Source organism: Trachymyrmex cornetzi, unplaced genomic scaffold (assembly GCF_001594075.2).
Source record: "Trachymyrmex cornetzi isolate Tcor2-1 unplaced genomic scaffold, Tcor1.1 scaffold138, whole genome shotgun sequence".
In the NCBI taxonomy this organism is placed as follows: domain Eukaryota; kingdom Metazoa; phylum Arthropoda; class Insecta; order Hymenoptera; family Formicidae; genus Trachymyrmex; species Trachymyrmex cornetzi.
The window spans coordinates 193092-217021 of record NW_017295960.1 but is presented as its reverse complement, the minus strand read 5'-3'; the positions used below and the strand labels follow the sequence as shown (position 1 = coordinate 217021).

Sequence of the window (23930 nt, the reverse complement as noted above, 5' to 3'; positions counted from 1 at the left end):
TGAGAGCGAGCGAGTAAATGCAGCGAGCAAACGTAAAAGCGAGACCGAGGAATTAACCGGCGCGGAGGAGGTGGAGGCGGAGGAAGAGGGAAAGACCTCGGTACCCCACGAGCGAAAGCAAGAGAAGGCTGGAGAAGCGGCGAAGACGAAATAGTAGGTGGATGAAGAGGAGGTGATGGCGGAGGAGGAGGAGAAGAAAAAGAAGAAGGAGGAGAAGGTGGTAGCGGCGACGTCGGTGGTGGTAGGAGAACCAGCCTCCGCCAGTCCATCCACGTGTTCAGTGTAGTTGCGCGTTATGACCCGGATGTTAGATCGTAGCCGCAGTTTCGCGAGAACCTGCCGACCCGGATGTCCCCCCGCTCGTTGTTTACCAGTGATCGACCACTAATGTCTTCCTGGCTACCAAAATATGTTCAATCGGTAAGTTACGTCCGCGGTCCAGCACCCTCGCTCATCGCCATCGTCTTCATTGAAGTTGTCGCCTCATACCTCGGCAAGGATCATCACCGACTCCTCTGAATGCATAAATCGCGAATCCTCCGTGGTCCAATCGAGGATTTCAAGAACCAGGCGAATTTTCTATTTTTAATTATTCTGCTTCGAATTCGAATCCCAAAGAACGATATGTCCATAATGCGGACACAAAACTTCCTGAAGACGTCATTAAGAGGTCTGTCAGACATCTTAAGTCCCCTTTTTAGACTTGCGTGTTGTCTGGAACATACAGAAAAGGTGAAAAACGTTTTGGTCACATTATTGTAAAATTATATTCTTGAATGAGTGTATCGGAATTTTTTTAGATCTTTTAGAGCCCAAAAACCTTTTGAAAAACACACAATTAGACACCAGTGATCCGGTTAGACTAGGAAAGCAATGGAATAAACGTTGGACCACGAGAGGTAGACTTTTGCTTCTTCAGTGTTGTCCGACTGGAAAATTAATAAAATAAAAATGACGTCAATCATAAGAAATTGAATGGAGAACAAGCCGCTGATCCTCGAGTTGATTCGGGGGTGAGTTCTCCCTTATGACCGCCGAGATGCACGGCGGACGTTTCAGAGGACTCGGGACGTTCCTTGCTGAAGTACGAGATGCCACGATTCCGGGATGTTGAAGTGAACAGTGGGTGGCCGCCGACAGTTTTTCGCGAAATAAAATAAAACCGGAACGAATACGCGACGCGCGTTGTACGGCGCGACACGCACGTGCGTATCGCACGCGCGTGCCGCGGCAAATGACGGTAACGTCAGCGTGTGCTTGAAGGATAGATGCGAGCAAGTCTACGAAAGGCGCCAGCAAACTCCGAAGGGACCTGATAAACGCCGAAATCGCGAATCTACGTGACTTACTGCCGTTACCGCCCTCGACACGCCAGAGGCTTTCCCAGCTGCAGCTTATGGCCTTGGTCTGCGTATTCCTGCGAAAAGCCAACTACTTTCAGCAAGGTACGGCGAACGGAGAATTTGCTCATGCCTTTAAATCTTATAAAGCTCTCTACCTTCTTCGTGTCTCGAAGTCACGAGCGACTTCTCTCTGATCGGCAAGTTTTTATTTGGAAAAAATGAAAGATTTAATTCGCATAAATGTCGAAGTGACATGTGATATTTACTGTCGATTCTGAAGTTCTAAGATGTTCTGAGCTGTGTGGAAAAATATTGAAATGCTACATGGAAAGAATTTTGCTGAAGTATTTAAACAAATAGATAGATCATTAAAGTATAATTATAAAGAAAAATCAAGGAATGCTGCAAAATGTTTTGACATTTTAGCAACTAGTTCGAATATCTTATACAATTATTTGGACAAAATTATTTTCAGAGAGATCTGTAAAATTTTTAAATACTTTAACAAAATTGTTCTTTCCGTATAATAACTCGCTGTTGAATGCGATATTTTATTTTTTATACTTCTTACTTTCTTAAATTTTTTATTTTTTAATACAATTATAAAAAAATTACCAACGTTAGATATCAAATGTTCATATCGATGATAATCAATAACAGGATAAATTGAATATTAACGTTGGATACAAATTTAATATCAATTTCAGTCTAACTATTATTATTAGAAATTGTTAAATTATTAATTTAAATGTTTAGCTTATACCTTTAATACCGAGTAAATTGATTTAATACGCGCGTCGCGTCACACCAAGTTACAACTTGTTACTCCATAAAATAAAGAACGTGATAAAGCGAGTCCATCGGCGTATCTCGCGATTACTATATCTTTACAGTAATTCACATCCATCGTCCGAGACTTCAATGCCGGCAAGCGCTCGTGCCATGCAATTCCCCGCGTCTCTACTCTGATATTTCAGCGAGCGCATTGGTACTCGACCGTACTGTTGCCGTACATAATGACCGGGATACATTGTATAGACCGTCAAATACACCAAGTTAATGCTATTGTTGTTTAAAAATTAATAAATTTCCATCCGTGCACGTAGAAATTCTTTTAAATTCCGACGAGTAATTCTCGATTAATCATAATTAGACACAAGTAACAAGCATAAAAATTGTAGGGACCACCAAATACAGCAAATTATTAATAAATTTCCATCTGCACGTAGAAATTCTTTTAAATTCCGACGAATAATTCTCGATTAATCATAATTAGATACAAGTAACAAGCATAAAAATCGTAGGGACCATCAAATACAGCAAATTATTTTTTGTTGCTTCAAGATTATTAATAAATTTCTTACACGTGAAAATGTTTTTAAATTCTGACGAAAGATTCTAAACATAATTAGGCACAAGTAATAAACGTAATAACTTTTGCAATCACTGTTGATAGCAACGTTTGCTTCATTTGTTACTTTAAAAAATGCATGAGAGATTAAAATCATTTCGAAATTATATTTTAACTAAAGAATCTATGAGAGTTATCTCAGTAATGCAATGCAAGAAAATTTATTATTAACTTCGATAACAACCACTCGATGAAAAGTGATTGAAAAACTGTCGATAAAAATAGGGATGAAACTTTATTGAAACACACTATTATATATATAGTTTTTTATAATTTTTTTATTGGTCTCGATGAAGAGAGAGCATCGTTTTGTAAAAAGTAACAAGAAAACATGTAAAAGCGGAGATAATAAAATGTGTGATTCTGAATTTTATCCGTCCAATACAGAAAGCGTTCGTTATTATTGTTAACCGAGAAATGTTTGATCGTCCTTGCATTATCGAAATAAACGCTTCAACCCGAGATATTTGCTGAATTTGGAGAATCCGCTTTCGCGGTCCTCAATCTCTCCTCGTAGGCTGTAATCGGCTGGTGACCCGCTCAAACGATCCGCGCAAAAGAGAATTTCTATTCGGTTGCGGGAGTCGGCCGGGTAACCCGGCTGTAAGCTTCTCGTAGACACAGGGAGAGACGGCGGGGAACGTGGTATCCCGGTGGGTACCAACAACGAGAGAGACTCGCAAGAGAGGAGAGGAGAGGAGAGGAGACTGGAGAGGCGAGGCGAGGCGGAGCGAGGCGAGGCGAGGCGAGGCGAGCGCAAAGCAAAGCGAAGCGAAGCGATGCAAGAAGGCAAGATCGGCCGGCGCGCGTTCAAACTCAGCGGAGTCTAAGCGCGAGTTCCGGGTGATCCGCTGACCTGTCGGCCTTTGCAACAACACTCTCACGCTCCTGTAACCCACACTCCTCCTCCCCGCATCGCGTCCCCCTCTCACTGTGTCTCTCTCTTTCTCCCTATCATTCCTCTGCCGCCCGCGCTGCAGCCTCCCTTCCTCTCGCGCGCGTTCTTCTCCGTTCTCCTCTCTGCTCTCCTTGCCCCCTAACCTCCCCCCCTCCCCTTTCTAGCCGTCTCCCTCTTTCTCTTTCTCTCCCTCTTTCTCTCTCTCGCGCTCATTGTCTCGCGATATCGGGTACTATAGTCCCATGTAGCGCCGTTAGTAAACGCTGCCGTGCTGCATTAGCATACGCATTTTTCCTCACCCTTCTCTTTCTCTTCTTCGTCCCGCGATGCATACCTTTTTCCCCTCTTTACTTTTTCGGGGAAGCCCCGTGCGAGGAGGGTGGCAAGCGCGCGAGTAATCGCGTGAAAAAATACGAGATTGAAATGGATCTCTCTCTCTCTCTCTCTCTCTCTTTCTCTCTTTCCGGTCCGTTGGAAGCCCGCGCGTGCCCCGAGACTATAGCACGTGATTAAGACTCGAAACACAATGAAGCGTAAGAACAGCATGTGAAGAACGAGGAATCGATACGCTATCTATAAAAATGTAACATAAGAGGAATACCTAAAAACTGCACATTTGAAAAATATCGAATTTTATTAGAATTCCGATAGAAGGTAGCATTCTGATGACCTCGGGTCGATGATGCTTTTCAACTGATCGCTCAGCTTTTCTTCTTCTACGCGAAAAGGATGATTTTGCTGAAGTATCTAAAAATTTAGCCTGATACAGATCTGAAAATAATTTTGTTGGACCATCAAAATAATTACACAAGAACGTCAAACATGATAAGCAACGCTGCAGTTTGACATAGAAACCAGTTTAAGCGTCCTATATAATTATTTTGATGATCCAACAAAATTATTTTCAGGTCTGCAAGGAACTAAGTTTATAGATGTTTCAGCAAAATCAATCTTTCTGTATAATCTTGCAGCTATATTCTTCGCATTTTCTCAGATTTGCGTTTACATTTGTAGGATAAAAAGAATACAGTTCGCGATAGACAGGCTTATCGAGTACACTTGCACGTTGCATAAAATAAAAATAGAAATAACGATGCTCGCCTATCGCCCTCTTGCCGACTGTAAACCCACATTGTAACAATACGTATATATACTGATATAGCGATTTAACTTTTTTTTTTCTCTGACGCAATATGCTATTTGGTCCTGCAATAAATATTATAATGGAATATATAATATTAATCTGTTTATTCTTTTAAACATCATATTTTATCTTGACAGTTTTGATTCTTTTTTATTTTTCCGTTTCAGCATTGAAAAACTGCCCGTCCGAGTCCTCGAATATTCCAACACCTAATATAGGATTTTCAAAAGTAATTATTTTAAATTTATTTATATCAATCGCTTGATTATTCTTATGCATAATCATATTTTTTTCATTTATTCATTATTTACCATACATTTATGGGATACAGACCATGTATCTTTTCCAGGCGATGTCCGGTTTTATTATGATGATGACGCAGCAGGGCAAATTGTTATACATATCAGAAAATGCGGCGGATTATCTCGGGCATTCTATGGTAATTTCATCAAAAAAATTAACAATACCGTTTATATGGAAAGAATAATTTTGCTGAAATATCTAAAAATTTGTAACACGATACAGATCTTAAAATACTTTTATTAAACTATCAAAATAATTAAAATGAAATAAAAGAAATCCTGTTTTTCGATCTAAACAGATTTTAGTACATAAATATTTATGTGTGAATTTATATACATATTTAATTCTACAAACAACTCGCTGAAATTTTTTTCAATTTTGAAACGCATCATAAACAGAAGAATAATGTAATATCATTTATTAAATGGACAAGCGATTTAATAACTTTTTAATGTTAATAAACATTTTTTTATTACTCTTTAATATTAATAATTTGAATTGTTAATGAGAATCTTAAATCTATGAATAATTTATTGTGAAAAATATTGCCTCAGCCAAAATAATTATGTAGGAAATTTAAACGTGATAAACAATGTTGTAAAAAATTTTGACATTCTAGCAACCAGCTAGCAGAGTGTTCTATATTATTTTGATAGTCCAGCAAAATTATTTTAAGATTTACTTAGTTAAATTTTTAGATACTTGAGCAAAACTGTTCTTTCCATTTAAATGTTTCGTGTTAGCAAGATGAATGTTGCATTTGAAACGAATCGTGATAAGACGAAAGATTTCCAGGAGGATTTGCTCATTCACGGGGACAGCGTGTATGATGTGATCGACAAGCAGGATCATATGGTCGTGCAAAATCAATTATCCCGAAACAGTCCCATTCCCAGCGACAGGAGACTATTTCTGTGCCGAATCAACGTATCGAGAAATTCTCGGAGGCAGTTGCGATTCGGCGATCAAAAGGTGATTAAAACCCGCTGATTAACTTTAAAATATCATTCGTTTTTTGCAGATACCGCGCATTATTTCTTTCTATTCGTAGGTAATTCTCGTGGAGGGTCACTTTTTGCCGTTCGTTCCTGTTTGCAATCGTAACGAGTTTGTTTTTCTGGCGTCCTGTACTCCGGTAGTCCTGCCGGAGACTCGAGAGAGCATCGTCCAGGGTGCGACGAATATCTTCACCACAATTCATTCGATGGACATGAAGTACTTGCATATTGATAAAACGTAATGTATATAATTCACCATTAATTTTAAAAATGACAGGATTTTGTCGAAATTCAGTTTTCCTGAATGTTTTTCCTTTTTCGTAGCGCGGAAAGTCATCTGGAGTACACGCGAGCTGAGCTGGTCAACGTATCGTGGTATAATCTACTTCATTGGGATTCTATAAGGACCGCCTATTGCAAGCATCAAACTGGTAATTGCTGGCTTGTGAAAAATTCTCTTGAGAACCCAAATAACACACAAAAGTTAACAAAAATCAAAATAACTTCATTTTAATTCTTAATATCAATAAAAAGTTAAATTTTTGTAATAAAAAAAATCATCATTTTGACTTTCATCAAAATAAAGTCATTTTTACTTTCTCTTAACTAGTTGTATTCCTTAGGAAAAAAAATGAAAATATTTCTTTGGACAATTGCTGCGTGGTTTCGAAACAAAATTCTGATACTTTCTGTATTATAAATTGTTCTCTATTTTTAATTTGATTTTAGTCATTCAATCTGATCAGGAGCGATCCACCACCGCTTTACTGAAACTACAAAGTCGCTCCGGGAGGTGGTTCTGGGTCCATTGTGTGCTGCAAGTCAAAGACACCTCCGATGAGTGTCAGCATCCTATAATTGTTTGCACGAATCAAGTACTAACGTACGTTTATAATTATTTTATCAATTTTTGAATTTTCTACTAAATAATAAAATTTTATATTAATTTAATTTAATCGGTAATATAACTTAAAAATAGTTTTTATAGAGAGAGAAAAGAACGGTTTCGCTGAAGTATTTAAAAATTTATTAGACCTGAAAACAAATTTTATTAGGCTATCAAAATAATTATGTAGGACGCTCAAATTAATTGTTAAATTGCCAATATTTTTTACAGGATTGCTCATCATATTTGAATTTCCTACATAAATATTTAAATTTTGATAATCCGACAAAATTTATTTTCAGATCTGTATCAATCTAAATTTTTAGATAGTTTAGCAAAATCATTCTTTAATTCCATGTATATATCGCGCAATATACAATAATTACAGCGACAAAGAGGCAGAAGTAATGCGCTCCAGTTCATGGCTGTACCAATATTCGTCTCAAACAAAGTTCACTTACGGGCTGTGCCCCAGCGGTCAAGGTCGCGGCACCGTTTATCCCTCCACAGGACCCGTTACCAATCAAGCCCAAGAATACGTTCGGACATATTCCAACGATACCGACGCCCAGCTCTCACCATCTCTACATTCGGACCGGTCCGAGACGGAGTCGCATGGTGCCTCGAAGATCGCACAGTCGACAGATTATCCCAACAGGCGGCTTCTACGAGATGACGCGGAGCCAGTGGATATGTCTATAAGCGGCGCGGAGCAGCACGAGGGTAGAGGCGTCCAGGGTACGATCTCTGGTCATCAGCAACATGCCCTGGATGACGCGGTCAGATATCATCATAAGCAGTACCATAAGAACTCGCTACATCTGGCCAGCTATCGGGCGAAATTCGCGCAATGTCACAGCATGCAATACGCCAGCGGCTGCGCGGACGTATTATCGGTACCCAGCACCAAGTATTACCTTACCGACCTCGACCGAGACTACTGTTGTGGTACGGAACGGAGCGGTTTGTTGCTGCACAAGCGGCTGTCGACAAAGGCGTTGCTTGCGCCACCATCCTCGATCGCCACCACAGTGGCTGAACCACCACCGCCCGATTCCACCCCCCTGGAGAACTGGGGCACCAACCCGGCGTGGTCGGACGCGCTGCAGAGGGTGCCAGACGTGGTGCACCAGGAACTGAGCCCGTACATCACCACGCCGACCACACCGGTCAACACGCCCGACTCGGATACACTTGGACATCCGGAAGCGCCCATTTTCAACTTTGACTGGGCTGGCACCGAGCAACACGTGCCAAACTTGAAGATTACCTTCCATCGTAGCAGCATCGCGGCCACCACAACTGGCCACCTTGCTGCCCAGCCTAGGAAGCAGCATCAAGACGCGGTGCAGCCCATCACGCTACAGTTACCACGTAGAAAGGGACAGTCCACGGAGAACGACAGCAAGGACTTCCCGAAATAAATTAGGAAATACGTATAAATCTGAAGGGGCCATACAGTAAAAGTTTAGGAGACAGTAAAAGAGTACAAGAGTAGGGAAAATTTATACAGGAACACATAAGAGTCAACAAAAAATCAAAATGACTTTATTTTGATTCTTAACGTCAAGTAAACAGTCAAATGTTGTCATCATTTTGACTTTCATAATGTCAAAGTAAAGTCATTGATTTTCTCTTGACTTGGTATTCCTTGGATAGTTTTCCTACAGCCTTTTTTTTATAGTAAAAGCGTAGGTAAACGTCGTATACCAGTTAGTTCGTAAATAAAAAAAATAAAATTCGTGTAAGAAATTAGAGAAGAAATTGAAGAAGGTAAGGACTATGTACCAAGCGGAAATGTGTGTGAGTGCAACCGAAGGAGCGTCAAGAGAATCAAATGCGAACATAAAAGGGCGGTGTCGTACTTACATACATCTCTTTGTCACAGACAACGGAGTATATTCTTCCAAATTCTATCGGTATCGCGTTACACAATTTTCTACACGCTCGTTCGTCTTCTCCCTTTCTCTCTCTTTTTTTTTCTTTTATCTCTTTACGTCTCTTTGGCATCTTATATGTTACTCTCGAATCGTAAATTCTTCATTAATATAAAACACGTATATAAACATAGACTGATTACATCGGTGTTTACAATAATCTACGATTAAAAAAAGTCGTACATCATTTCGTTTATCTCCGGTATACGCTTTTTATGCGAGAACATTCGTTTTGAGATAAATAGTACGCATCGTACGCGTATATTCCAAGTGTATATATATTTATATTATATATATTACATATATAATATTGTATATTATTATATATGTAATATATATATTACATATATTATATATATATTATATATAACTATGTATGAATGTGCAGTGTCGTAAGAGGGTACCCAGGTACATGCGCTATATATGTTTGAGATTTCCTTTGAAAATACCTAAATCTTACGTTTAACACACGATCGTGAAATATATTCGCTTTGTACATTTCAACGCATTCGACGAAGGAGAGTTTCTCATTTTCTTTGGCGCAACGTTATGGTGCGTTGCGTGTTACATTACGTCTCGACGTGATGTACTACAAAGGAAACAGGTAAATAAAGAGAGGCAGTTAATCGTTTGTAGCAGTAGCAGCAGCTTCAGCCAGTTTTCGTCCAGTCGTATTTTTTTTTTTTTTTTAGCATTAATACTCCACGTTTTTATTGACACCTCGATCGGAGGTCTCACCATGGCCGGGAGTCGACCGATGCGTAAGCCCACGTGCAATTTAATCGTGACTAACACGCTCTTTGTTACGTCTTACATTTACGAATCTCTTTTGTAACAAATGTCGAAATAAATATCCCGCAGAGCGTATCTCTAATGCGAAACCGAACTTTGAAGATATGTTCCGGTGCTGGAATAAATAAATAAAGTGTTTGCGTAAGAGCACAGATGGGAAAATGCTTTTTCACGGATTTCTGAGTTCAACGTCTCTTCCGAATTGAAGCTCCAACGTAACGACAGATTCTAGAATATATCCCCAAAGTTACGAATTTTCCGACACTTCTTTAGGAAAAAAAAACACAATTTTTTATATAGCACAGAACAACCATACACTCGCTTTTCTATTTAAAATACCACAAATATTCTTGTCATACTAATTGCCATATTAATTAATAATCTTACATTTTAAACATTTACTTTCCCAGAAATACAATACAAATATAATATACCATTTTTAAAAATTTCGTTTAGATCGAAAGCAAGACGAATCTTTCGACACGATCAATCCCTCAGTGCGCTCATCTTTTGAATAAATTTCCACTATTCGACATGTATATTCTCCCTTTTCTCAAAAATTCACGCGCAGAGTCTCCCTGATTTCAGATCTCTAAATTCCGACTTTATTCTATCTGCGCCAAAATATCAAAGTTTCGAAGTCTTTGAAACGTCATCGACTCTCTCGCAAATTGCTACAATAATTTTCTCAGAAACGCAATTCTCTAGAGTCTTGAATTTCTCCTCGAATTTCAATGCTCTCAGGCTCGCGAAATCGCGAATTTGACAAAAACGCTATAAGCCTAAAATTCTTGTTTCGAAATGATTCCGCGATTCCCAAGCAGAACAAATCACGAATCAAGCAGAACAACTCAGAATGACGTTAAAATGAATCGTAAATGATGAAAAAAGGACTTTTAATAATCATTTTGGAATCATTTTGACATCATTTTGATGTTATGATGACTTGCTTATTTCTGTTTGGGTTCATCATCTCTCGACACCTCTTGCGTTACGAAGAAATGCAAGCGCAACGAAAACGTCGAACATCATTGTGTTCACTCGCCTCATTCGCGTTTACCGTCGCATTTTAATATCAACGCGATTCGTTCGCGATTAGGTTCGCGTCATGCAAAATCGAATCGCGCGAGATCGACTATAAAGGTAAAAAAATATCACCGAGTCTTACGCTATTTCCTTCCCCCGTATGTTCGGCGGCGCTCAAAAATGCCAGAAAACGCGAGAGATTATACGGATATTCATATACGTCTTTCTCCTTTTTTTTTTTTAAATTAACTTTTAACCCGATTCTATCATTCTTAATGACTGTAACGATATTATTACAGTCGTTAAGAGTTACAAAATAGGTTTCGTTTTCTCACGTATGACATCCCGCATTGCCTCCTTCACTAAAGATTTACAGCTAACAAACGATCATTATATGCTTATAACACCTTAATTATTATTGGGAGATTCTTCTCGAAATTCTTTAACACATCTATGGGAGGAAGAATGCTTTTAAATTCGTTATATAAAACAACTCGACATTGCTTAGTCGCACTTCGGGAAACAGAAATCGTGTTTACAGTTTATCGGTGTAATCGCTCGCGTATATAATGGTCTCTAAATCGATCAGCGCGAATCCTCGTATCAAAAGTACCCGAATAATAGATCGAAATCATTGATTAATTGTACTCGTTAATTACACTGCCGATACGTAACTACCGTCGCGTCCACCCGATGTACCTAGGTTCGTTCGTGATCAACATTTCTGTCGTCGAGTTCTTTTCTCGCCGATCTACATATACAGGATCCAGTCGAGAATCGCGCGATCTCTTCTCGCTCAGATCATCGCGGCTTAAGTGTTCTTAAGTTTCTTAAAAAATTCTTAATTTTCGGAAAAAATCTGATTCTTTTCCGTTTTTTAAAAAATTTAATAAAAGCTGTAGATACACAACTTGTAATCGTATACAACTTTGAAAATGCATTTGACCAAGCAAACATTCTTCATTCATAAAGTAAATGATCAGACACGGTGAACAGAAAAATGGAATTAATCATAAGGAAAACGTCAGAGTAGAACGAAAAATCGTATCGTCGGCTTTATTACTAATTCTTTACGTTCAATTTTGTATTCTTTATCCTGTTCTTTATGTCTGGATCTTAACATTACTCGTAATTGGCTTCTTCTTTATTACCATCCAACGTTTAACAAAAAGAAATCTTTCACAGAAATCTCATAAACGGTGACAACGGATTTTATTACTGAATTACTTACTTTATTGGAACACTTAAGAGTGAAATGAATCTTAAAAGCTTTAAAACCATTGACATAAAAGATAATAACTTCTAAAAAAAAATATGGCACTAAAAATGTAAAAAACACTATTTTTCCCAAGAATTTTTTGGGAACTTTCTAAGAACACTGGACGAAAAGGAGGCGCGTGACTCTTTCGACGGGCTTCTCATCCCCGTAGATGCATCCCCGCGAGTACGTACTATCCGCGACACTGCACCGTGTATATATGTGTATGCTGATCGCGCGAGAGTGCGTGTTTAGTGTGCGTGGGTATTTTGTACAAGGTACAAACGCACGCGTGCCGACGCGTACATAGGAACGTCGCTGTCGCACTTGTTCGAGCAGCGATTATGTTTCTTGCTTCTTCGAGTGACGAGTGAACGAGATACGCGAAAGACGAGAGTGCATTCCTCTTGTTTCCGCAAGTGGAAATTAGCCAAGAATCGGTTTGGATCGACTTTAACATTCACATGAACACGTATGACTTATGGAAACAAAAAAGAAGGAGCTACCCAACTCTCTAAATTCTTCGAAGTGAACTCTCCACTCCAATGGAGTGAAAATTCTACCATTCCTTTTCAAGAGTGGCAGAACTTTAAGAGTAAAATCTCTTCTTTTTAGAGAAAAGGAACACTTACATAAAAGAATACATCTTCTTTCTCTACATGTACAATCGAGAGATGTGTGCGCGAGGTATTATATAATTAGATGATCGCAAGGATGGAAATGAAGAGTCTCGCAGTCTTGAGGTCACTATAGGCATGTCGGCGCGCGTACGGTTGACTTTGATTACTTTACGAGCCTTCGATCGCTAAAGTGTATCGCTCGACACAGTGCTTTTATTTTATTTATTTTATTTAATTTCTTTCTGCTTTATTAACTATATATTTTTTTGGTATCTCATTTCTTAATAGCATCGAGAGTGCGCTACGACATTCCTCCCTTTCGCTCCGCCTCGTCTCTCTTTCTCTCACGTCGTATAATCTTGGTATAATCTTTTAAAGCTTCTTTTGGCACGTATTATTAGAATGTATTATTTTAGTTTTACGGAAGAATTCGATTTAGCGTTAAATCTCCCGCTCTCCTCTCTCTCTCTCTCTCTCTCTCTCTTTTTTTCCCCCCCCCCCCCTCCCCAGCATTATTATATTTAAACACATTCATTTACAGTTTTACACTTCGCTACGTCGTAAAATTTACATCGAGTGTTTGCAGTCGCGATTCTGCGCGTACAGAAGATTATCGTTATCCTTTCGATATATATATATATATATTTTTTTTACTTAAATAAGTTGTTGTGCGACTTAGCTTTCTTTCTTCTCGTCTACTCTCCCCGGTGCTACTCGTCACCGCCGTCACTCCATTTTCCCTTTTTTCTCCCGAAGGGAAGTTCTCAAGGGCAGCGCGATGCCTCCGGTACCACGGCGACGACGGTGACGATCGCACCGAGGGGGGGAGGAAGGTACCAGTACTCCTCGGGGGAGTCCTGAGGGCACCGGATACGCAATATATAATTCCGAACTCGCGCGACTTGTGCGATATTCGAGAGGTATTAATAAAGATGTTAAATTCATGGCAGTATCCACATCGCGTTACTTCTCTGCGAAACTTGGAGACCGGAGCTGCGTACGTTTTGACTAGTGTGTTAACGGCCCCGTCACGCACTTTCCGTTCCAACACGAACGAGTCCGCATCCCCTATTCTTCCTCCCTCACGATTCTCTCGTAATTTCCCAAGTTTCTGACATACTGTCATCCCATGTCAATTTTCATTACAATGAAAAGATTTCGGCGAACGACTGTTGAAGTACTGAAATAATAATCAAGCTGAGAACCCTCGGTTTCCCCCCCAAGAGTTTGCGACTCAAAAAAGCTTAAGAACCACTGCCTCATTAAATATTCACGCGTCTCGATATAGACGATCGATATCAGTATCGTCGAAATTCGAGATTATTCGAGAATATTGTGAACAAACAATCCCCATATATTCTTTAGGCGAGGATGGGGACCCGTTCACGTCATCCGGTGTCACGTCATTAACCCCCCGACAAGAATACATTAGTTCGAGATTAATTCTTTTTATGCGTTAATGGACGTCGATGCAATTACGAAATGATACAATTACGTTCGAGAGAGCATTAAACTCCGATGTTACGTCGGGGGATAACCGAGTTATCCGCGTAATTACTGACGATTAATAGAATTTTCACTGAAAAATGCACGCGATCGGTCAGCGCGCGAAAACGACGCGGTCGTCGGGGGATTAATCTCTTATTCAGTATCCAAGGAACACGTAAAAGTCAATACAAAATTAAAAAAAAAAAACACTTTATTTTGACTCTTAATGTCAATAAAGAGTCAAACTTTGTAGTAAAAAAATCATCGCTTTGACTTTTATGAAGTCAAAATAAAGTCAGTTTGACTTTCTCATGCCTGGTGTGTTCCTTGGACGGAGAATCGTTCACCCAAGGAACTCTATTTTAATATTTAATGTCAAACGGTGGAATTTTGTAACAAAAAATCATCACTCGACTCTCACGAAGTCAGTATAAAGTCATTTTGTCTTTCTCACGCCTGGTGTGTTCCTTGGGCAGAAAAAAAAACGCCCGGTAGTCTTTCTTCATCTACGTGACGATAGCGTGAGTGGCTGATGGGATATTAAACGTCGCGCACGATCCGGAGAGAGTGAGCCCGAAAGATGTGTGGACCACACGACCGGACATACCCGTAACGACGAGCGATATCGCTAGGAACAGGGAAGTTTGGCAGTCACGAGCGCCAAACTTACTCGCGGCAGTCGCCGGTCTCCTCGCTTCCGCTTCTTCGTACGATCTGAGAAACGCGTAAAACGGAGGAAAAGTAAACGGCGATATAACAATAATAATAGTAATGATAATAATAGTAGAGTAGTAATAATAATAATAATAATAATAACAGTATAGCATTGTTTCGGTATATGCATATGTGTGTACGTGTGTATGCACACGCGCGCGCGCGTGGTCGTTGACTTCCAATTCTGTAGTGTGCTGATATCGGAAGCATGGAGAGGAGACTGTTCCCCTCCTCGATGCGAAAAGATCGAAGTACGCATCGATGGGTTACTGATGTCATCCACGATCGACCGCACCGGTACCGCGGTTCCTGCTCTGCCACTTACACTTGAGAATCCTCACGTAGGTTCTGCGGAAAGCTGCGTTGCCCAGCGCGTAGCACATCGGGTTCACAGTACTGTTAATGTAACAAAGGTAATAAACAAAGTCCCACAGCACCTGAGGTATGTACCACGAGCAGGCGGTGATGGACTTGAGGAGTACCAAGATGTTGTACGGGGTCCACGTGATAATGAATGCCAGCAGGATGGCTGACAGCGTTTTCGCGGCCTTACGATCGGCCTTCTTTTCCACGATCTTCTTCTTCTTCTTGTTCGGCTGCTTGTTCAATATACCCTTGCCAGTCAGCACCTTCGGTATGTTCTTCGCGTTCAACGGTATCCTGATGTCCGGCATCTGCGATGGCCTCCTCATCGTCACCGTCGATGGGCTCGACACGGACCCGCCGCCGAGACGGAAGAGCCTGCTGGCACCACTGCCGCTACCGCCAACACCACCGTCATCCTCGCTGTCTTCCATCATAGGGTGCAACTGGATCGACATGGACTCGTCATGTATCATCCTTATGCTCGTCCCCTCGGTGAATTTCCCGCCGTTACTCGGCAATTTGATTAGAATCGTATAAATCTGGAAGTCAAGGAGACACACGCATAGTATGGATCTTCGTGCGAATCAATTGGAATCTCAAAGATAATAGCTTTGTTTATTATTATTACACTGGACTAGTACTGCAACTTTCTTTCTCGCTTTCGACAAATTTCAAATAAGTATATATCTATTTCACGTTAAATACAAAAATTGTATACTATAGTGGAAAAAATGTTCTGATTAAACCAATGGAAGACATCCAACAAGAACAAATGTTATATTTAATAGCTAAATAAATAATATGTAACTTTGGCTGCATTTTGCAAAAAAAAGCAGTATTGTAATTGTAAAATTCTTTAATATGATTAATCTTGCTCTTAGTTCCGAAATAGGTGTAATAAGCCTTAAACCTTATTAATTGACAAATCGAGTATTCTTCTCACATTCGACTGTGACTAATTAATTGATTCGATTAATTAATGAATTAATTAATTCCTTAAGGCATTATTATACTTATTACGTTTTGAAAAACTTACAGTTCTTTGCGGAATCTAAAGCCCATTTTACAATCATACAAGCGTAGTTGTGATTGTATTATAAGAATTGATCTATCACAGTCGAATATTTTCCTAATATTCGATTGGTCAATTCTTGTAACTACGCCTACGCAATTATAAAATGGATTTAAAATTTAATTATATTAAAAAATCTTATAGCGAATTCAATCGGACGCATTCAGTGCGCACTGGTTTCATTTTCAGTGACATTTCAGTAAATTTTCTATAATTTCGCTGACACGTGGATCAATAAAAAAATTTTACACAAGAAACGTTTATTATAAATAAATCGATTAAATACTCGTGATTAAATATTCGTGAAATACTCAATATATTTTATTGTACTATTAGGCGAAATATGTATTTCTTGATTCGAAATATTTTTTTTATACTCAAATTAAATTAGTGTTATTATACTCAAATTAAATTATAACGGGTTTAATATGCACCAGTGCGCATTAGTACTTCCAATCGAATTCACCATTACAATAGCTGTAAATTGCTTTTTCTACCGAACACAGCCATTGTCTGCGTTCAGCAGAAAAAGCAGCTTTGCAACTGTTGTAAAATTCTTGAATATGATTGGTTTATACATTTAGATCCAATGAGGAATTAAGGGCAAGACCAATCGTATTGAAGAATTTTACAACAGTTGCAAAGCTGCTTTCTCTGCTGAACGCAGCCATTGCTAATAATTTTAATAGCCGCGTGTTATAATACTGATTCCCCCCCTCGAAAACACATTAAGGCCCGTTTTCACAATATATGGTTACCTAAAGATTAAAGATTATCAATAGATTGATCAATAAAATTTATTCATAAATTTTTTGGTTACTTTTAGTCTTTAGGATAACCATATATTGTGAAATCGAGCCTAAAAGATATTATTTTTTCTCAAGTTGATCCCAAGTAAAAACGAATAGAAGCGTCACATACGGTATCGCTGGAAATATTTCTAAGGTCGACCGACCGTGCCGGCCTTTTGTATAACTCGTGCTGTATCGCGGTCTTGTCCAGGGCGATCCCCGTGGCCTGTATCGCGCTGAGGGAGGGACATCGCGATACCGTGCTGGGAAGCGGCGTCTCGGCCGACAGCGGCGTGAGCGTGTCTTCGTAACCGGCCCCGGTGTGGCTGCTCTCCGGTCCAGCGATCTCCTCGTCGTCGTCCTCGTCGTCTCGACCGCTGTGCCACCATGCGATGCACCACATCTTCAGCCAGGTCCAGGAAAACGGCCTGTGCTGCACGCCCAAAAAAGCGAATACGGATAAGCTTGTAATCGAGAAAGTGATTAACCTAGCCAAGATTGCGTATGGAAACGTAACTTTGCGTCATAATGTAATACCGAATCCTTTCTGATTTTTCCTTGATAGCAGAAGAAGGTGGCTAATATCGACGTACCATTCTGTTTTTAAGCAATATTTCTTAAACAAAAATTAAAAATAAAATAAAACTTCAGAAACATAAATACAAACTAAAAAGTATCGCCAGATGATGTAACAGTTTTTATAACACTGTTTGCAATTTTGCAATAATTAACTTTTTGCAAGATAAGCAAAGATAAACGTTTAACGAAATGGACCCCAAAAGTAAGCAGTAATGCCACGTATTCCTATTCTTTTTCTTTTATAGAAAATAATTTATATGTTTTATGCTTATATTAAAATATATAAATCAATAAAAATGTTTTTTATCGAAGTAAAAAGATTCTAAACAATTTTATGTACATTCATTTGTAAGTATTTTGTACTTAAATTGTATTAATCCTATAAAAGAAAAAAATTACTGTCAACGCGACGGTTTTTTTTTTTAAAAGGTTTTCTCATAAATACAGATTTGCCTTCAGCTCCGATAGGGCCAAATATTTGACACTATAACGCAATGTAAAGATTAAGTTAGCTTATGATCTGTCTTACAAGCAAGTATGTATATATCAGAGTTTACGTTGTTCCACGATTTTATATAAAATCATTCCAGACGACACAGAATATTTATAATAAATATTTATAAATATTTATTATTTATTTTTTAAATATTATATAAAAAATATTTTATAGATATTTTTCTATAAACATTATTCGAAAACATTTAAATACAGACTGAATACAGACTAAATACTTATATAATATTTATGATGAGTATAAATAAATATTTCTGGTAAATACTTTTTACTGAGATTACAATGTCTTATTAAATATTTTCCTAGCATTTACTACATATTTCATAATATGTATAATAAATTTTTCTGATCTGTACAATCTAAGATGACAGAAATATTCAAAATAAATCTTACAAATATTTTGTAAACATTTTATAAATATTATGTGCTGTCTGAGATATAACAAAGAAAGAAATAATATAAATAAATTTAGAAAACTACAAATATATAAAAATATGTAATATTATTAAAAATATACAGGGTGTTTTCAAATTCACGCCCGCGAAGTACAAGACGTCATACTTTACGCTAAAAGAAACAATTTTTTCAAAAGCCACAAATAAATGTATAAATTATGAATTTTTATTTCTTTAATCATCTAAATAGATATTTTTATCGTATTAGCGTAATGTTTAGTTTCTGAAAAATAAGGGAGATCTTTAGGAGATCTATGTCAGTATCGGCGACTTTCCTTTCAAAATGCAAAGAGATACACGAGATTTCAAAGTAATAACAATTACTGATCCTGAACTGCGCGAATTGTAAATATAAAGTTCCAACTATCAACGACAATTGTAAAGACAAGCAAATAGGTAAACGTGCAAAGTGACTCCACTTGGTGTAATCGCATTCGCACTTACGGTTACAACTATACTTACGCTCTTGTATTGCGGATAGTGCTTATCAATGTAGGAAACCGCGATGTGCGTGGCGTGCGAGACGTCGTCGGCGGTGCTCGATTCGCTTCGCTGTCTTCTGCTCTCCTCCATATCTAAAACCTCGTCACTACAAGGAAACACATGAGAGTAAGTACGTCGAACTGTACTTAAGTCTTTCGACTGCGCGATATTCGCGGAACACGATTACTCGCGTTGTCAAAAGGAGTTACGCAGACGAGAGAAAAAATATTTTTATCAAATTAAGATTAAACGAATAGAAAATATTTAACGAGATCCATAAATCAAAAAAACATTTTTATAAAGACCGTGAGCAAACATTAAAAAATAACAAGAATTATAAAAATAATCATAAAAGGATATTCAATAATATCTGAGAGGAAGGAAAAATAAATATGCGACTAAAATAATATCTTCACGTAAGAAAGAAATTAATTATAATTAATCTAACGATATCTAATAGTGTCAAACGTTCATTCGACCGGTGCATCTATGCCCTAAAATCAAAGGAAGGGCTGATCTTCCAATTAGGGCAATGTGTTACCATCTCTCTTGTGCAAGGGTTGCATTTTTTTTTGGTGACATGCCGACGACAAGTTCGGAGAGAGAAACAATTGAAAGCGTTAGTTACCACCTCGAGTTGCTGCGCTTGCTCGCGTCTTGCTTGCCAGCCTGCAAATTCGGCAGGTCCTTCTGACGTTTCTTCGTCTCCATCCAGATCCGCCAGTAAAGGAACGTCATTATCATGACAGGAACATAAAACGCGGCGATGGCCGTGCCGAAGGTGATGTAATGATTCGTCTCGATGAATTGGATGTAGCACGAGGCTTTCGGCACAGTCCTTTGACCCTCGATGTACGGCCACGCGTAGATCCAGGGTGGCCAAAGAAGCAGCGATATACCCCAAGCGGATCCTGGAACGATCATTATGTTGTTGTCTGGAGTAGTTTTCAACGAACATTTGGTTATATTTATTGCAAATTTTATTTTATTTTTTAACAAACGTATGACTGTAAAAGACTCGAGAATCCAGACTTTTCGAAGGATTTGTTTTTATATATTAATATTAAAAAGGTCCTAGTTTAAGGACGAAACGTTTGTTAAAAATTTAAGACATTAAATATTAGCTATCAAGAATTAGCGTTGGATGGTTATTTATCGCGAATATCAATTTAGATTTATCTACTAAACATAAAGTAACATTATATCAATTTATAATTTCTCTCTCTCTCTCTCTCTCACTCAACAATATACAGTGAGAGCAAAAAGTATTCGTACAAGGAAATTTTTTATAAAAAAAGTCTTATTTATAGAAAATAAACATTAATTAACAATTTTATACAATGAATACATTCTGTTCTAACATAAACAAATGAGCTTCGCATGTATTCCTGATTTTAGAAGCTAAATTTTGCGACTGTACGGATACTTTTTGAGCATCCAAACGATATAATTTTTAATTTTTGCTTATTTTTCAGATAATATATTTTCTATAATTAATACACATCTTTTTGGTATATGTAATTTTAAGAAACATACAGTCTATTTTATTCTTTACGAATAAATTGTTAATTACTCAACAAGGAATGATTGTCAATTAAACGTCGAAATAATGTCAAATTGGTGTTGAAATTATTGTACCGATACCGTTTCGATATCAATTCATTTCTCGCTGGATAATATTTACTTTTTAAAAATAAAGTTTTTTTTATAAAATATTTTCTATATACGAATACTTTTTGCATTCACTGTAAATATAACACATATTGCGTGTGTGTGCGCGTGTGTGTGTGTGCACGACAATTACATTGTTGAGTAGAAAATTATATATGGAAAAAACGGTTTTGCTGAAGCATCAAAAAATACAAATCTGAAAATAATTTTGTTGGATCAAAACAGAACATTTAAACGTTGACATTTAAATGCCGTAACAAATTTTAATTCTAGTCAACAATTTAAGCGTATATAATTACTTTAATAGTCCAAACAAATTATCTTCAGATCTGTATCATTTTTAGATACTTTGGTAAAACTTCTTTCTATGTAACATTGATGTAATGTTACTTTATGATTAGTGGGTGTATTGAAGCATACTTTTGAGGCTTCCACGGATATTTTTTTTAAGGAAGTTATGAGAAGTTTATGGGTTATCTCTGTGACTTGATACGTCATTAAATGCCAACGTTTCGTGAATATTGCAGATCACTTATCAGGGCGAGAAGCAACCTTATACTGATCAGTATCAGATTGCTTCTCGCCCTGTTCAAGCGAACTATAACGTTCACGATACTACAATGTTCACGAAACGTTGGCATTTAACGATGTATCAAGTCTTATATATATATATATATATAAAAAAGATATAAATTTTATCAATGTCTACTCAAACTTTTTAAAAAAGAATGACTTAAAAATTTGTTGATTTTTCAAGCAAAAATAAAAGTTTTAAATCGCAAATTAACCCTTAGTACACGATTGGGCCATTCATGTGCTGCGTATTTCTTCTCTTTGAAATACCAGGAGCACCAAGTATAATTAGTTACAACATTTAAAATGTAATCTTCTTACGGACTCTCTCAAATTAAACAACAAAAAACTTCAAAAAACAGGGCGAATGAGAGTCAGCGCGGTAATTAAGACGCAATCTTAATTCGCTCCAAAAATATAATCTTTATTCTAAAAATAGTATGTTTCAGTTCACTTTGGAACCATCTTCAGCAAAACAAATTTAAAATATCAATCCTTTCATGTCAAAGAAAAAATCACCATCAGATTAGCAGATTTGATGTTATAATCTATTCGAAACATTAAAATTATCTTATAAATAATTCTATTGAACAATAGAATATTCAAATTAACAATAAAACTAGTGATTCACCCCAAGACATAAAAGGAATTCGTCTCAACATTGGATCAACTAATTACAACTAATATTCACTAAAAAGTATCAAATCAAAAAATGCATGTTGATCGCAGCTCGAACGAAACATGAGAGAGAGACTAATACATTTAATATAATAGGAAAGACATATCAGGTCAAATCACGAAAATAAAAAGAAAAAGATAATGTCAATACACAAACAAAAATTTTTGTATAACCGAAAACATATAACTATTTGATGTCTTTTAATAATTGTATATAAGTATGATGTACACCTTCTGTATTTGAGCGTAAATTTAGACTATTTTGTTGTATTAGTATATAAAGGCATTCAGATAATAAACGCTTATTAAGAAAACGCTCTTCATCTAGAATCGCGACGTTCTCCCAATCGAAGTCATGACCAACTTCAATACGATGTTCTGTGATCACTGATTGGTTGTTACTGTTCCGGTTAATATGATTACGGTGCTCAGCCAATCTGGTTTTTAGTTTTCTTTTAGTCTGTCCGACGTAAGAGGCATCGCAAGATTTACATGAAATTTTATAAACATTTTTTCTTTTTTCTCTTGGGAGAATGTCTTTATGTCCCTTGATCAAACTATTTAATTTAAGTTAGTAAAAGCTAATTTAGTATTAAAGGTTTTACCAATTCTTTTAAACTCGTCTGAAATTTTTGGAACATAAGGTAGTACAAACCAAGAAGTACAATCCCTCTTGATTTCGTCACTTGATTCTTTCTGTTGTATCGTACCTTTATGAAAGAGAATTTTTAAACGTGCATTAATAGTATTAAAAATTAAATCAATAGGATAATTATTTGTTAATAATGCACTAACAATAGGTTCAAAATTTTTTTGGTGATACTTAGGATCCGATAATAAAAACGCTCTATCTGTCATACCTATTATTATGCCTCTTTTTTGTGAGAGTGGGTATGCCGATAAAAAAAAATTAAGGTATCTTTCCGACTTATGCCCAATTTCTTCACCTCTAGATAACTTTATCCAAGAGATATCTCCCAGAATACAATGGAGATATCTCCTGGATGAGGTTTGGCGCAATTTATCTGGAAGTGAAGAAATTGAGCATTATAGGGTATTACCAACTAAGGTATTACCACGCTGACTCTAATCCGCCCTGTTTTTTGTTGTTACAACATTTATATATAATTTTTTAAATACAACCTTACAAATACATTTTAACAATGTTAAAGTTGATATACTCGTAAAAATGACATAAAATAATCTGGAACACGAACGACTCATCATCATATAAATTAAGAATTAAAAGCAAAATCTCCGAAGAGAGACAATTTCGACAAAAATTTCTTGAATCACGAAAGTCCTTTGACAATTCTATAATTTCTACAGACGGAAAAACATTTCAGATTTCCCAACAATTTTTTTTACGTCTCATCCCATCCATATTTCATAAATTTAATATGTACTCACCGATCATGACGGAGGCTTTGAAGGTGGTCCTCTTGGCCCGATAGGTAAGCGGACGCGTGACGGAGAAATATCTGTCGAAGCTGATGATGAGCAGATTAAGGACCGACGCATTACTCGCGAGATAATCGAGGGCGAGCCACGTGTCGCACACGAGGGGCCCGAGCGGCCAGTAACCAAGCACCGTGTATATCGTAAAGAGGGGCATGGAGATTAGGCCGATCGCGAAGTCGGCCACCGCCAGGCTGAAGAGGAAGTAGTTGGAGATCGTCTGCAGATTCTTGTCGATCTTGAATGATATCATGACCATAATGTTGCCGACGACCGTGGTGAGACTGAGGATGACGGCGATCACCACTATCGTCACACGCTCCCATATCGCGTATTGATGGGGCTCACCGCCGCAGTCGAGACCGTTGCTGATGCTGTAGTTGTCATTGCCGGGTATCTCCACCACCGGAGTAACGTTCATGTCGGACTATCTCTCGTCTTCTCTCCCTGTCTCTTCTCTCTCTTCTCTCTCT

The 23930-nt window shown here is 37.7% G+C and overlaps 2 protein-coding genes across 2 annotated transcripts in view; one reads left to right on the top strand and one right to left on the bottom strand.

The window, feature by feature from the left end:
• The first annotated feature begins 281 nt into the window (after positions 1 to 281).
• Positions 282 to 8494, top strand: dysf (neuronal PAS domain protein dysfusion). The gene is made up of 9 exons (XM_018522689.1): positions 282 to 420; positions 1264 to 1445; positions 4964 to 5025; positions 5146 to 5235; positions 5895 to 6071; positions 6151 to 6335; positions 6422 to 6528; positions 6827 to 6980; positions 7372 to 8494. Exons 1-9 carry the CDS (start codon positions 410 to 412, stop codon positions 8405 to 8407), a joined length of 2004 nt encoding a protein of 667 aa, XP_018378191.1. The 5' UTR covers positions 282 to 409; the 3' UTR covers positions 8408 to 8494.
• A 6442-nt stretch (positions 8495 to 14936) lies between these two features.
• The window catches only part of mAChR-A (muscarinic Acetylcholine Receptor, A-type), a 34443-nt gene continuing 25449 nt past the window's right edge, over positions 14937 to 23930 (bottom strand). The window contains exons 12-16 of the mRNA XM_018522652.1: positions 23410 to 23884; positions 19709 to 19988; positions 19057 to 19183; positions 17178 to 17480; positions 14937 to 15723 (exon numbers count right to left, since the gene is read on the bottom strand). Of these exons, the coding sequence (XP_018378154.1) occupies positions 15094 to 15723; positions 17178 to 17480; positions 19057 to 19183; positions 19709 to 19988; positions 23410 to 23884 (1815 nt within the window). The 3' untranslated portion in view covers positions 14937 to 15093. The remainder of the gene's footprint in view (positions 15724 to 17177; positions 17481 to 19056; positions 19184 to 19708; positions 19989 to 23409; positions 23885 to 23930) is intronic.

Coding starts and splice junctions, on each gene's coding strand:
- dysf (XM_018522689.1), top strand. Junction 1,446..4,963: donor AGCCAACTACTTTCAGCAAG/GTACGGCGAACG, acceptor TTTCCGTTTCAG/CATTGAAAAACTGCCCGTCC. Junction 5,236..5,894: donor ATTATCTCGGGCATTCTATG/GTAATTTCATCA, acceptor AAAGATTTCCAG/GAGGATTTGCTCATTCACGG.